This window comes from Parasteatoda tepidariorum, chromosome 10, assembly GCF_043381705.1.
Source record: "Parasteatoda tepidariorum isolate YZ-2023 chromosome 10, CAS_Ptep_4.0, whole genome shotgun sequence".
Classification (NCBI taxonomy): Eukaryota; Metazoa; Arthropoda; class Arachnida; order Araneae; family Theridiidae; genus Parasteatoda; species Parasteatoda tepidariorum.
Genome location: NC_092213.1, coordinates 1393532 through 1409907, shown reverse-complemented (window position 1 = coordinate 1409907; position 16376 = coordinate 1393532). Strand labels below are relative to the sequence as shown.

The following is a 16376-nucleotide window of genomic DNA, read 5'->3' as shown; positions in this document are numbered from 1 at the left end:
TATAAAGAAATAAAGCCTTTTTATTTAAAAATAAAAAATATTACAAACATAAAAATTTAAATAACATACCTTTCAAAATTGCTGGTTCCAAGTTTTAAAACTGGATCTAAAATTAAAAAAAAAAAAAAAAACATCACAACCAATTTACACCACACAGCATTTTAAATTATGAAAAAAAATCCCATTATCTGCCACACTTTTAGTTTTGATAAAACAATTATATAATAATAATAATGACAAATTATTTTTTTAATTGTCAACCACTACATTTTAAGATAAGACATTTAAAGACGCCCAAAATATGAAACCCACTAAACATACCGTTGCTGCATTTCTGGACTTATCAAAGGCCTCTGACAGAGTCTGGCTAAACAAACTTATTGTTAAGCTTTATGAGACCTTCAACATTGGGGCAGAGCCCTCTCTTGGATCTCGGATTTTCTGCGGAACAGATTCATCAAAGTAAAATATGACAACACCCTCTCCAACAATTTTAAACTATTCCAAGGAGTCCCTCAGGGCTCAGTTTTGAGTCCCACACTTTTCTCACTGTTTCTGGGGGGGGGGGCTGGAGGAGAGGCTGAATGGAGCCAGCAAGATTGATATATTTGCAAATGATATCGTTCTATGGGATTCAGACTCGGACATTAAAAAGCTAGAATCAAATCTCAACCTAGCACTTGCAAGAGTCCAGGATTTTGCTGCAGAACATAAACTAACATTCAATGTTTCCAAATCAGTGACAAGCTTTTTCACCACCAATAAACATATTTATAATTATCATCCCCAGATATCTCTGAGAGGTATTCCTCTCACTTATGAAAAGCATCCTAGATATCTGGATTTTGTACTAGACCCAGAATTTGCTTGCAACAAACATATTGAGGCCCTGGTGGTCAAGAGTAGAAAGCGACTGAACATCCTTAAGAACATATCTGGCCGTGACTGGGGTGCAGACACGACCACGCTAAGGACAACATACATCGCTCTTGTGAGACCTATATTAGAGTATGGTCAACAAATTTATTTGAGTGTGTCAGTCTCCAATCTTCGAAGACTTGATCGAGTTCAACAGAGTGCGGGACGCATAATTACAGGTTTGCAACATTCTTCCCCTGGTGAAATTGTGCTATTTGAGGCAAACCTTCTGCCATTAAATATGAGAAGAGAGAATAGTCTGAATATTTTAGTAAACTACTCAGTTATGGGGCCCAGCACAGAACAGCTGACTACCTCCTACATTGAACCAATAATCAGCGACTGAGAAGAGATAGCCCTTTTTCACATGCAATTTCCCTAAATACAGTCTACCAGGATGTCAAACAACATTCCCTTAAGTGTTGCGTTGACCCCTCAGGTGGGTTTCCAAGAGTACACTTTTGTCCGGATTTGACATTAAGCACAAATAAAACTTCAGACGTTTCTGAATTGCTACAACAACTGGCTCTCGAACCCGGATTCTTGTTCTGTTTTCCATTCGGAGCTTTTTGCTATTGAGGCAAGACTGCACGCAATTGAAGAGGATTCACTGCTAGACCCTATCTGGATCGTAACAGATAGTAGCTCTATCCAATATTTGAGTGCATGGCCCAGAGTGGGCGATAGGGCTGGAATAGCAATTGTACAACTTCTCAGTAAACTTTCCGTGAAGCAAGATATTTATTTGCAGTGGATTGTGTCCCACGTAGGTCTATACGGGAGTAAGATTGCTGACTCGCTGGAAAAACTTGGCACAAATGAGCCTCTGTCTGAAAGTTTGGCACTCACATCCTCGGAAATTCACTCCAGTAGAAAGAAAGATGTCCAGCTAGTCTGGAATACCCCCCCAAGTACATTTCTGGTACTCTGGGGATAAGTCGGGTTGTGCTTTGACCTTCAGAGGTAATAGAGGCGATCAGACCGCGTTCACTAGATTAATCAGTGGTCACATAAAGTGCATGAGGTATGAACAGCAGCAAAAGGTCTATCCCATCTGCAACAAATGTTTCTCCAGTGCAGCCAGCCCGGCCCACCTCCTTAGCTGTGTGGATTTTGAAAAGGAGGATTTTCTGCGCGACCCGGTCTTGTTTTTTGATTTCCTGATGATGAATGGACTCATGGACCTGGTCTAGCTCCGCTAGATTAGTGGGGATGAGAAATAACAACACATTTTAAGATTTTATAAAATTCTAAAAATTAGAACTGAGATATGTTCTGCTAGAAAGAAAACCATTCTTAATTTTTCAGCAGATAGAGCAATAGTCTGCAACTTATATTCCATGGGTCACCTGGTAATTTAATTGATGTTTTATTAAATGTTCTAACAGTATAATATTTTTATTTCCTGTATTCTGTATCTATTGATTTTTATTCCTGTATTCTCTCACTCTTGTTTTCCATCATCACATAACAATTAAATAAAATTAATTTGCTCTTTTTAAAATCCTGTGCCTGTTTGGCCACGACTGCCACCATCATAAGCCATGCAGGATGTTGTTAAAAGCCTGATGAAAACGGGAGCAGGATTAATAAAATGCTCCCTTCAAATATATAAATAAAAAATGAAAGAAAAACAACAACAAAAGAGCCCACTGCTACTATGTTGAAGAATGGAATTTCCGTTTGTCTTTGAAAAGGAATCGTCAAAGAGAGAGAGAGAGAGTTCACCAATGCTCGAGGTCAACTAAGTGTTCACCAATGCTCGAGGTCAATCTAGATGCATTATGTTAAAAGAAACATCAACAATTAGTGAAGAGCCTCTTGCTGACAGTGTATATGAATGTTTCAACCTCATTCAAAAGTGGTGGAGATCCAACTAGTGGTGTGGTCGACTTAATTTTATTATCGAAGGTTTTACAAAATGTGCTTCTAAAAGCTTCCATCAACAAAAGAAAAGTTTTGTGAAAGAATAAAAAAATCCACAGTGAAAGTTATCTCAAGTAAATTCTGTTCGCGTCCGTGGGTGATTCACCTAATATTTGAAACGATATCATATATATGTAAACCAGGGTTGGCAAGTTTTTCACACATGACGGTTTTTAACATCATGTCAGAAAACCCTCTGTAAAAAACCCATAGTTTTGGTAAAACTGTATTTTTATTTGAGTTTAACTGCTTATAATTTAAAATTAATTCATTTTTGGGAAATAAAATTAGAAAAAAAGTTTTTAAAAGATATTTAAGAACAGATTCTTGCATTTTCCCAACATGATTATATCAAAACATACTATTTGAAGTAAAATATTAGGATACTAAACAAAATTTTCAACATTTCCAAGCATANTTTTCGCAAATTAAACTTGTGCTCACAGATAACAGAAATCGTTTGAAAGTTGAGCAAGTTCACAAGTTGATGATTTTGAAATTAGGTGGCAAGTGTGACTTTACAAAGGCCGTTGAAGAGTGGAACAATTTGAAAAAGAGACGCATCCTTCTTTAAAAAGAAATTTTGTGTTTTATCAAACTCTCAACAGTGTATACGTTATTTCTCTTATATATATATCCTGAAGCAGAAAGTGCCTAAAACTGTGGCCTACGTCGTAGAACAAACGAACTCCTGCTGAACAACTTGTATCTTGAATAAGTGACAGCATTTTTCTGCGAATCCCCCATCTACCTCCGGTAGTCTTGCAGAATAATCCCCAGCCCATATCTCATACATTCTTCTATACCATAATGACCTGAAGGTTTAAAAGTTTGCGCTCATAATCTCACAGAACATTTCATCCCTCCTCTGTCAGAAAGTACGTTTCAAGAAGTTGCTCTGCCAGATTTGCCTGTTAGCTCCAGAAAGACTACGCTACATCTTAAATAATTCTGAGAAATAATTCTCTGTCTAATAATTCTTTCTATATTTTCCTCAGATGCAATGCAAATGATAATCAACATTGATTCCGTATTGGAGCAGTATGAAATATATTTTGAAAACGAGAAAACTCTGATATTATCATTAAACGAATGAAAATTCTCTTTAGTATTAACCACTTGCCATTTCCCAGGAATGATGAGGCTTTAGAAGAGGAACATTTGACACACTGCACAAATTTCAGCACATTTATCAGTAATATCCCTCTCCCATTTCTTTGCCATTCTGAGGAGGAAATTAATGAATTAGCTTTTGGCTATAACATTTTTATAAAATGGGTGTATCAGTTTTTAGCAGACAGCAGGAGAAATCGATCACCATTTTTATCAAGAGAGCTTCTAAAGAAAGCCGTAAAAGAATTAAATTAAGAGATTTCCAATTTCAAAATGTTTATGACTTTTATATTTTCCATTCCCATTTCAAAAGCAATTTGTGAATCGTGGGGATCAAAGATTGTCAGAATTACTTCTAAAAGATCAAATACTTTCGATGGAGATAAAGAAGTTGTTGGAACAACAGAGCAGCGAATGTTTGTGTTTGCGAATGGTGCCCCATCTGGGCACTCGTCTCTTCGAAAGATTTTTAAGATTATTTTAATGTTCGAACCTTCATATCATAGGCATTTTATTAATAATTTCTCATCATCATCGCCATTAGCAAAATTTTGTACTTCAAAAGTGATTGAAAAAGTAACATATCAAGAATGTTGAACAAAGCAAGTGTGATTCCAACTTCAAATGCTGAAGTTGAAAGAATATTTTCTCAAATTAAACTTGTGCTCACAGATAACAGAAATTGATTGAAAGTTGAACAAGTTCTCAAGTTGATGATTTTGAAATTAAGTGTTAAATGTGACTTCACAAAGGCTGCTGAAGAGTGGAATAATTTGAAAAAGAGAGGCAAATGAATTTTTGAATGTCTTGGCTTCTGTCAAAGAAAGAGAACTTTTGAATGATATTAACAAAAGTCTATGTTTTCCAGTTGATGAAATTTCTGATTTGAATAACAGAAAGTATATGGTTGTGGCTGATAGTTATTTAAAAGACTGGGAAGAAAAAACTTCTTTTGTCGGGGATACTAAAATTCCTGAAGGAAAAATGGAAAGAAGTTGACAGTTATTGAACAAAGCATGTGTGATACCAACTTCAAAAGCAGAAGTTGAAAGAATATTTTCTCAAATTAAACTCGTGCTCACAGGTAACAGAAATTGATTGAAAGTTGAACAAGTTCTCAAGTTGATGATTTTGAAATTAAGTGTTAAATGTGACTTCACAAAGGCTGCTGAAGATTGGAATAATTTGAAAAAGAGACTCAAATGAATTTTTGAATGCCATGGCTTCCGTAAAGTCCCAGGTAGAAAATGAGTGTGGAAATACAGAGATAATAGAATTAGCAGAGTATTTCGAAATGGAAGACATTTTACTGAAGGAATGGGAAGATTTCGAGGATTTTTATGTTGCCAAAAGTGACATTCCACAAATTGTTCTGTCCGTACAAAAGCTTACATCCATGATGTTCAGACAAAAGGTGACTGTTGTTGGTGATATGGGTTGTGGCTGACAGCCAACTGATGGCTTTATCTGAAAGACTGGGAAGAAAAAACTACTTTTGTCGGGGATATTATGATACCTGAAGGAAAAGCTGAGTTGAAAGAAGTTTACAATTATTGAACAAAGCATGTGTGATACCAACTTCAAATGCAGAAGTTGAAAGAATATGTTCTCAAATTAAACTTGTGCTCACAGATAACAGAGATTGATTGAAAGTTGAACAAGTTCTCAAGTTGATGATTTTGAAATAAAGTGTTAAATGTGACTTCACAAAGGCTGCTGAAGAGTGGAATATTTCGAAAAGGGGACACTTTCTCTAAAAAGAGATTTTGTTCTTTATCAAACTCTCAAAGAAACCTTAAATTATATTTGAAATAAAAAATAAAAAATAAAAAACAGAACTACTGCAATTTTACAGCTGCCTCATCAAAATTTAGTTTTTTTTTTTAAATCTAAGATACTGTCTGAAATTGAAGGATTTCCAAACTTCAAGTATTAGAGGAACAATGTGAAGAATAATCAATGATGAAAGTCAAACCGATATCTTTGGTACTTCCATAGAATGCAACAGGCAGGAGGATTCGACTCAAGTTTTCCAGTTACTTGAAAAATAATTTAGATTAATTATCTTCACCTGAAATTCCTTGTGCAACTTAATGCTCCCAACTTCTTATGTCAGTGGAACAAATAGAAAAAAGTTCTTTGCCTAGCACAGCAGGGATTCAAATCCTGGATAATGAAGACTCTATTTCTAATAAGAAGTGCAATTCAATTGAAGCTGAAAAATTTTTAAGAAAAAAAGTACTAAACACAAAACTAATTTTGATCAGAAATGACAAAAAACATGGTTGACATAGCATCAAAGACTTGAGAGATATTTTGCATTGTAATTTATGCATTATGCACACACAAAAAAGCTCTTGATTCATCATGGGTGCATAAATATAAGTTTACACAAAATAAAAGCCCATGAGAAATCTGCCACACAATAGTTCAAGGAACAAATTTTTTAACTTCAAATAATTTATAAAGTTAAAATCCGGAGTCAAAAACATTCAAAGCAGTAAGGGCAGGAATGAAAACATTACATTTCCTTGTGGAAAACAATCTGCCATACACTACATTATTTGAGCCTTTGATTAAATTTTGTATCGAGGATTTAGAGTGCTCAAATTTGAAGCCTCTTAGAAAATCAAAAGAAACAAGTTACACTAGTTATGTCTCTACAAATGAATTTTTGAATGCCATGGCGTCCGTAAAAGAAAGAGAACTTTTAAATGATATTAAGTTCATGTTTTTCAGTTTTGGCTGATGAAACCTGATTTGAATAACAAAGCACACGACTGTAGCTGTTAGTTAATCATTTTTAATTAGATAATAATGTGGATCAAAACTTAGTAAATTAATCTATCATTTAAAAACACAAAGAAGGTTAAGGTATCTGCCCTTTTTATAAAATACAATGACTTTTTTTAAACTTGCTGCCCTTTTTTTCCAAGTATAGTGCCCTTTTCTATTTCTAGCACCCTGCCTTTTTTTGAGTCTAGAATGAACCCTGTGTCGCGTCACGAATTTCCGCAAAATTGTCCTCAGTTTTTTCTAAAATTCACAAATTTCTCAATATGTTTTGATTTGAGCGAAAATTGCTTGAAATTTGAATTTTTTTTTTTTCATTTTTAATTTATTATTTTTATTTAACAGAATTTTTTACTTTACTGAAGCCTTAAATTGAACATGTAAAATTGATTAGATATGTATGGGAGTGAATCAAAATAACAAGAAAATAGTTCAGAGATAAGGGATAATCAAAATCTTGTCATGTAAGGTGGTTTTTCTACACTTAGGGAGGGTAATATACTGATAGGATTACCTTCCTGAAGTCAGTAAGAGTACAAAAGAAATTGGAATCACAAAAGAAGGAAAATGTTATAAATCAAATCTCTGACAGAAAAATTTTAACACTGGCTATTGCACTGGGCGATGAAATTTCTACTGCCTTTCTACATATCCAGGCAATTTTTCCAGGGTGGCTTCTTTTGATTTCTTAAATAGGGATCAGTTTCTTAGATGAGAGGGAGATAAGGCTTTTGTAACTAGTAGTTTGAATGTAGAATGTTTGAGTTTTCACAGCAATTACTTCTTCCAAAGCAACGGTCAAGGAATTGCACGTTGATGAAGGAAAATTGATTGAGTTTTGGAAATCAAAGATAGAACGCTATCCAAAATTGGCAATTCGATGTTTGTCGGTGCCTACAAACAGCGTAGAAGCATAAAAATTGTTTTCTAAGTATAAAAATTTATTAAATGATGAAAGACAAAGCTAAAATGAGAATAATCTGACAATGTACAATACTTTGTACCAAAATTCTGTTCATTTAAATAAAAATATTAATATTGCTTGAAATTAAAAGAAATACTTTTGTTGTGTATTTTTTAAGCTTTTTATTTATTATTTGCGCAATTTCCGTCTTTAGCATCATTTATATAGTAAATTTTTTATATGTTTAGAATCTGGGTAATTTTCAACATTTCCCGCGAATTTTGGGTCTTTTTTCCCGCGATAAACTTGCAGCCCTAGTGATGACGCTTGCAGCTTAAATAAAATGAACAGTGAAAGTGACAACATAATATTTTACGATAAGTAAAAAGTACACCTAGAAAAAAGTACTGAAACAAGATTACATATATGGGAGATTTTTCTTACATCAAATTTGCTGTTAAAAGATCTGTTGTTGCCCTTGTTGGTTGCGTTAAAAGAGTTGATGGAAATGGGTAAGAGTTATCAGTTTTGAGAGGAGTGAATCAACATGCAACATTTATTTAACCCGGAAAAGAAGACAAATTATACATAGATTCAAATGACATTTCGTTAAATCTTAAGCAGAGCAAAGCTTTGAACGTTCTTTAGGTTTGATATTTGATTCTGAACAATTGGATATGCATACAAGAAGTTGAATTGTTACAGAAAATAATTCTAACAGTTTCATTTTTATATTTCTGGAAAGGTAATAGAATAACGTAAACAAGCTATACTTAAATATTTCTTCACAAAAGAATCTTCTTCATTAAGTAAATAAATACAGTTTTGCAATCTATCAAAGCTTTAATACAATTTTGCATCAAAAATATCAAAATAACAATTATTTTTTATGAGCATATGTGCTCAGAATTGCAGGTAAAAATGCAAAATTATATAAAAGGCTTATATATACTTACCTCGTCATGCTTTTGGCAATAACATATTAAGACATAGGAAAATAATAAAAATTTGACAGTGAAACTGAAATAAGAAGAAAACATTTTTATAAATAATCAGATACAATTTTCGTCATCACATTGTGTCTAAAAAGTTGTGGTGGTTGTTTGGTTCATTTGTTGGTTGAGATATATTTCAATGATTTTAAGATAAAGTATCGACTTAGCTTGTAGCTTACTGAATTCTGAATGTGCTGCAAGCTTGTAGCTTACTTTCTCGAAAAATCGCATTTTGATTCGCTCCCCGAATTCCGATTAAATTTGACAATTTTATCATTTTATTTCATTTTATTTTACTCTTTCAATAGCCTAATTATCTTTTTAAAAATTAGTTTATATTGAACAAATGGAACTAAAATATAAAAGCTTGTAGTTAGTTTTTATTTTAGTTATTTTAGCGACTCAAACTTAATTTTATTTAAAAAACTAAACAAAAAAAATTTGTGTAAAAAAAAATATGTTTTCTTCCATTTTTATTTATTTATTTATTCTTATTCGACTTATTAAATTTAATTTATATGTGTGAAGTAAAATAAGATGAGATGAAATAAAAATAAGAATAAATCTAATTTACACAAAGTAGAAAAACACCTACAGATAATTTTAAATCCCTATTAATTTTTATAAGTTATACTGTTAGTTTCTTACGGTTAATGATAACCAATGTTATGCTTAATGATTTGATTCTCGATTTAATGAGTGTGACTTACATTAGTTTTCTCGTTTACGACACATAAATAGTTCCAAAAGTTACTAGATAACAATGTAGTTAGGTTTTTTAGGTAACGTCAAAATTAGACAGATGTCTGAGAAGTAAATTTGGTTGAAAATTCATTTCCGAATAAGTATCTAAAAAGGAGAAGTTTCTGCATTAATAATCTGTTTACTGATAATCTGCATTAAAAAAATCTGTTTACTGAGCATTAAAAAAAAAATTTCTTAACAAAACTATTTAATAATATTTATTTTAAAATATTTTCACACGCACTTTGAAAGAAAAGTAAATAAATACTTTATTATATCTTAATAATATTTTTTTAAAAAAAATTTCTTTTCAATGGAATGGATTATCAGTAAATTTAAGAAAAAGGAGACGGTATATTTTCTCGCAGAAATTTTAAAAATAATTTTTAAATTTTTTATTTATTATTAAATTTGTTCAAAGAACGTATTTTTCATAATATATTTAAAAAATATTTTTTTCTGGAAACTGTTTTCAAATTGTTTAAAATAAATGAATTTAATAAACAGCTTTCAAAACTACTTGCTAAACAGAACTATAAAACTATATTGCTTAAAAAAAGAGGAAATATATTCTTTCGCTGCTGTTATTTTCTTTCTTACACACTAATTTTTTTATTTGCAATGAAACAAAAGATTTTATTCATTTAGCTTTTAATAACGTGTTTGCATACAAATATTCTTTTTTTAAAAAGCAATAAGAATAACTATTTGAAAAAAAATATTCTTATTAAAAGATCCGAGTAAAAATTAAAAACAAAATATTTACTTGTGTTTTATAATATTTTTAAAAGATTAAATTCTACCTTTTTGATTTTTACAACATCATCTATTTCACTGATTACTTAAAAAAAAAATTAAATGAGAATAATAAATTGTAATGTAATAAAACTATTTTCGGAGAAGCTTTTTAAAGTAAAAAAACGCTTGCTTAATAAGCTTTTTTTTCTTCTTTTTAATTTCAATAAAGTCAATTATAATAAGTCAATTTCCTATAATATTCAGATTTATATAAAGTCAATTTCAATAAAGTCTTTTTAATTTCATTAAAGAGAATTTCAAGTTTTATCTTCTTCTATATTTGTTGGGATTTAGAAAATTAGATTCAGTGTCATTAAAAATACAAAAATATTAACTCTTTTGTAAAAAATACTTTTTTTAAAAATTACCGTTACATTCATGTAAACATTTTTTATTATAAAATGAATTCACAGATGGAAATATTTCAATTTATTTGATTTAATTGTATAAGTTCTTAAATTAAGATTTAACAAAAGTAGGATTTAAATTCTTCAAAAAAAATAGTATTATAATTCTTACAATAAAATGTCTATGTGAATGAATGAAAATTTTTAACACAACTATAGAATTTTCAATGTAACAAAAAAATAAAAATTATCGAATTTCAGAATTTTTTTCCCTTTAGACGGTTTAGTGTGCATAGTATATATTTAGTGAATAATTTATTAGTATATATAGGTTATATCCAGCATAATAAATAAATTTCATTCATGAAGAATAGTCTATCGCAAATCTAGGTTAATAACATTGAATCAAATATAAACTTAAGTTTTCTTATCGTATCACGATTAATTAATACCTCAATCAAAAGAGTTTTTCACTATTTCAAGATCGAGTGCAATTGGTCCTTTTTCGGTTATGTTAATGTAGAACATACACTACTCAAATTTGAGGATTATTTTGTAACTACTTTTTGCTGTAGCTTAAAAATATTCAATTAAATGGAACAAAATTTTTAATTAATTACCAGATAATAACTTTAAAATTGAAGAAAAAATCCGTTAAAAATTGAGCAAGGCATGAGCGTATTTTTTCATGTACTATTTAAGTATTTTTTGATATGCGCGGAAAAAACTAAAAAGAAAACTTTTTTTTCAGAATTTTGTATTTGGCAGCTGGTAAAAGAAAGACCGATTTGAATGTCTTCGAGAAATTATATTGCAAATTTAGGAAGAAAAAAAAAAATATTCTGCTCAGGTGAGAAAAAACTACTTTAAAAACGTATGTATTCCTCAATTTTAAACGATTTCTTTTTCTTCAAATTTGAAAATGCTTTTTTTTATGCTTGTTGTTGATTAAAAAATGCTCCTAAAACTTTTATTTTATTGAATATTTTTGAAGTTTTAGAGGAAAAAAACGTAGGACAAGAATTTTTTTTTTTATAAAAGTGTCCATTATATTCATAAATATGTAAGCTACGCCTTCGAAATTTTATGCAATTCTTACAAATAATAACTGAAGTATAAGTTGATTCTTACATTTTCTGGCGTAAGATGTTATAATATTTGTTTTCATTCGTAATTTATTGTCGCCCCCTCAAATCACCACTGAAGATTATAAAAAATTTTTCACTCTTGAAAGTTATAAAATAATCCTCTAGGTATTTTTTGAGAAATTCAACAACAAAAAAACAGTTAAATACTGAAAGTGTCTTATTTATTATAGCACTGTAGTGTATATTTAAATTTCCTTCGTTTTATTTCATTGTTGTTTTGTTTGTTATAAAATGTTATGGGCTTTGATTAATACAACTGTTCCATCTATATTTTAGAAACATTCAAAAAGAATTTTTTTCGTAAACGCCAATCTTCGCCAGTTTTAAAATTTTTGTCAAAAGTTAAATATTTGAGAAGGTGATTAAAATTCATAAAAGATTATCCTGATTCATCACAGTAGAATTAAATAATTAACTTGCAATTTTATTATTGCAAGTGAAAAACGATATGGAACGAAAAGCGAACACTTTTAAAATGTGTTAAAAAGGAATTGCTTTTAAATATTTTTTTTTTTTTTACATTTACTGAAATTGATGATTTGTCAACATTTAATAATTATATTTTTTAAAATGTTACTTTAAGACTACTTATGTGTAGTTTTTCTACATTGTCAAGAATTCTAAAAAATAAAAATTTCGCTCTCACAATTATGGAACAACCTACGTACATTTAAATTGCGTTATAAATTGATATTAAAAAATGAGCAAAGAAAAGTGTGTTGTTCCTCGTCCTGTTTAGTTTCCAGCATGTGACTGCATTAAATCACAATAATTTATTTACTAGTTTTGTTGTCACTAAATAAATGTTAATAATTAACACACTAAAAAAATTTCAAAAATTCCATATTTAATTTACTATATGTTTTATAAAATGCTGTGAGCAAAGATGATTTAAAAATATTACGAAATAACTCTAGAATATGGATTTTTTAATTACAATAAATAAATTTTTAAAAATAGTCACACTGAAAAAAAAAAGCCGTCTTCAGAAATTCCGAATTTAATAAACTTCTTGTTTTGTGAAATCATAACATTTTGTAAATAGTAAATACTGTTTTTAGTAATCACACTAAAATTCTGTCGAAAAAGTTCCTTATTTCATATTTTATAAAATGGTGTGTACAAAAATATTTAGAAATTACTCCAGAATATGACGAAATGGCGCCAATGCCATTTGACTGTCGCACCGTGACTCTCAACCCCTATGAAAAGAAAGATTATTTTAACCCTAGTAACATTTTTACATTGGCCGCAGTTGGACTCAAAATTGGCAAATATGGGTCCCATAAGAACATGCACCATGGGACCTATATTGGGATGTCTAGATTTTTAAATATTGGTCCTAGAATGACTTTCAATATTGGAACAAGAATCATTTCTATCTAGGACGAATATTGAAAAATCCAGACACCCCGATGTTTACCCAACATTATAAATCTATAAAGGACCTACATAGAAAATGATATTGGTTTATTATTGAAAGTCATTCTAGGACCAATATTGAAAAATCTAGATATCCCAATGTTTACCCAACATTATAAGTCTATAAAGGTCCTACATAGAAAATGATATTGGTCCATTATTGAAAGCCATTCTAGGACCAATATTACAAAATACAGACACCCCAATATTTGCTTGTAGATTGCTCTTTTAGGCACGCATGTTCAGATCGCACCCATGTGGGGCAAGACTAAAGGACCCCGTTGAGTCTGATATAGACTTAGTAGCAACTGCACGAGGGGGTCAATGTCGCAATCACAAATTGCAAATAAATTGTTCACTGTGTTTCATTTATCAAAGTACGCGATTTCCTATCGAGGTGGTCGTTTCGGTCAAGACACGCGCGTTCAGATCACGTAAGAAAGGTACCTATGTAGAGTGTTTGTTGAAACAAGCCTGCCTGCGAGCAGCCTTTATGGGGCTAAGTTACCGACAATATCAATCTTCATGTGTTAGGAGGTAACTCAAGATAGAATCAAGTTAACATATCTTATATACTAGGGAACTGGAATTTATAAATTGTAGTAGAAGTTAAGCTACAAGCTCTATATCGTAAGTCTACAAGAGTCCTGTATAGAAATTAATATTGGTCCTACTTTCAAAACCATTCAAGGACCAATATTGAAAGATTTAGACACCCCAATTGCAGCCCTATATTGTAAACCTACAAAGGTCCTATATAAAAATAAGTATTTGGCTAGAATATAAAGCCATTCTAATACCTATTATTACAGTAGGGGAGAGTGGGGTCAATTGTAACACTTTTTACTTAACTATTTTTAGCTAACAAAAAATCCAATATATTATTAGTATTAATTGACAGACGAGTAAAGTAGACTATCCTCTACTAGAAGAAAATAATAAAAACCTTATTTTAAATGTTATTATATTAGTTATTAACAATTTTTGACAGTCGTGCACTTGTTACAATTGTCCCCACTTACGGGGTCAATTGTAACAGTTCATAAATTCAACTAAAACATAGTTAATTATACATATTATCATAGTTGTGATATATTTTTTTATTGATCAAAATAGTAGTGATATTTTAGGAGTAAAAATAATAATGAGCAGAGACCTAAAGGGTTAAACTTTTAACTTTAAGGGGTTAAAAATTTTAATTTATGCTGTGAAAGGTGACAAATAAAATAATGCACATGCAACATAATATAAATGATATAGGAAACTATTGGTGGTTCTTAAAGAGTTAAGTAATGGTTTGTAAACATAAGATTATTTATTTTCAGCTGTTACAATCGTCCCTTTACTTATTGTTACAATTGTCCCCAAGACGCCATTTCAGCTTCATTTGTTAAAAACAATGCTAGTTAATTAGCAAAACTAATCTTTTTTTTTTTGAAATGTTAATTAAAGTGTCCACTTACATATTCGGTTACTAATTTTTATTTGTTTAAACAAAATTACTTTGTTACAATATAATATTCTAATACCAAAAAAAGTACTTGCGTGGCGTGAAAATATCTTTTGTGATGTAACTCTTTCAAAAGTACATAAAAATGGTTGCCATCAGGGGTGTACATGTAGATTTATTAAATACACCTTGTGCGCCACCTAGGAACCAAATCTAGAACCCGACACTCGAAATTTTTGCTCTGTTACAATCGTACCCTGTTACAATTGACCCCACTCTCCCCTACTTATGCACCTCAATCTCGGCCCGATACCGAAAGCCATTCTAAGACCATTGTCTAGAAATGTATAGGACCATTATAGACTTGTAATTAAGGACCAATTTCGAATTTACACCAATTGAGCTTGGAAAGACTTAAAATATTTTAATAATATCCATTTCTGTATCTAGTTCTTTAATATGTGATTTACAATACAAACAAATCTACCTATAACAGATTTCTCTTTTTTGCTCATACGACATTTTTGTTCGTTTTACAATAGTCAAAGTACAATATAAACATTCACCTTTTGAAAAAAAAAATATTTTTTCTTTATTTGTCTATTAAACTTCTGATAGTTCATACAAAATTTTGGTAAAAGTGTACAGGATTGAAAGAAAATTTTTGTTTAGAATATTTATTATAAAGTAAGAAAACCACTGCGTAAATGCTTTGTCTTAAAACTCTCAGCTGACCCAACTCTCTTGAAAATTAATTAATAGAACAGTTAAACACACATATTTTAAAAATGAAAAATTGTTTTTATCCATTATATGTCTTTTGGGGGTAATACGGTGCGATTTCGCGTAGAAAATTAAACGATATAAGGAGCCTCATTCTTAATATTGCAGGATGTTAAAAATAGATTGAGAAAAGCGTTTATTATTTACTTTTTAGATTTTATTTAACAACTATAAAATATCGGGTTAATCGGCTAATTTTAAATAGGGTCTACATTGGATGAATGACGTCTTTAAAATATCGGGTGAATCGTACAATTCAATATACGGCCTGAGTAACGGCTATAAAATATCGGGCCAATCGGATAATTTTCAGTAGGGTTTATATTGGCTAAATAACGGCTATAAAACATCGGTTGAGTCGGACACTTCTATACATCGAACCGACATAGGCTGAATAACGGCTAAAAAATATCGGGTGAACTTAACAAATCTGCATATAGGGCCGATATTGGCGAAATAAGGGCAATAAAGTATCAGATCAATTGGACAATTCTGTATAGGGTAAACTTTGGCGGAAGAGTGGCTATGAAATTTCGGGTGAAATGAACAATTCTATTTATGGCCTATATTGGCTAAGTATCGGCTGTAAAATATCGGGTGAACTTATCAAATCTGTATAGGGCCGATATTGGGTAAATAAGGGAAATAAAATATCGGGTGAATCGAACATTTCTATATCGGTCAAATGTTGGCCCTTTAAAACCCAAGACCCATTGTTGACACAAGATTGGTGAATGTTGGCCCAATGAGTTCCCAAGTTATTTTGTTGCTAGGGAAGTACCATGGATTAGCGTTGACGCTCAAACCTGTGACCGTAGAGGGTAGGGAGGGGGTAACTTCTAGTGATGAATATCTGTGCGTTTGGATAGGATGTTCTTGTGACATTGCATCCTAGTGATGAAAACAGTTATGAATGAACTAATACTTTATAAAATTGACAAAACAATACTATTTTGATATAAATATAACTTAAATGAACACAATTCAACCATTAAATAATTTAAAAAGATAATTAAAATTTATGACAAATATCAC

At 30.8% G+C, this 16376-nt stretch overlaps 1 protein-coding gene across 1 annotated transcript in view; it reads right to left on the bottom strand.

Moving 5' to 3' along the window:
• The window catches only part of LOC107439068 (serine/threonine-protein kinase/endoribonuclease IRE1), a 54740-nt gene extending 45828 nt beyond the window's left edge, over nt 1-8912 (bottom strand). Inside the window, exons 1-2 of the mRNA XM_043047281.2 lie at nt 8533-8912; nt 70-106 (exon numbers count right to left, since the gene is read on the bottom strand). Of these exons, the coding sequence (XP_042903215.2) occupies nt 70-106; nt 8533-8551 (56 nt within the window). The 5' untranslated portion in view covers nt 8552-8912. The remainder of the gene's footprint in view (nt 1-69; nt 107-8532) is intronic.
• Between the last annotated feature and the right edge of the window lie 7464 nt (nt 8913-16376).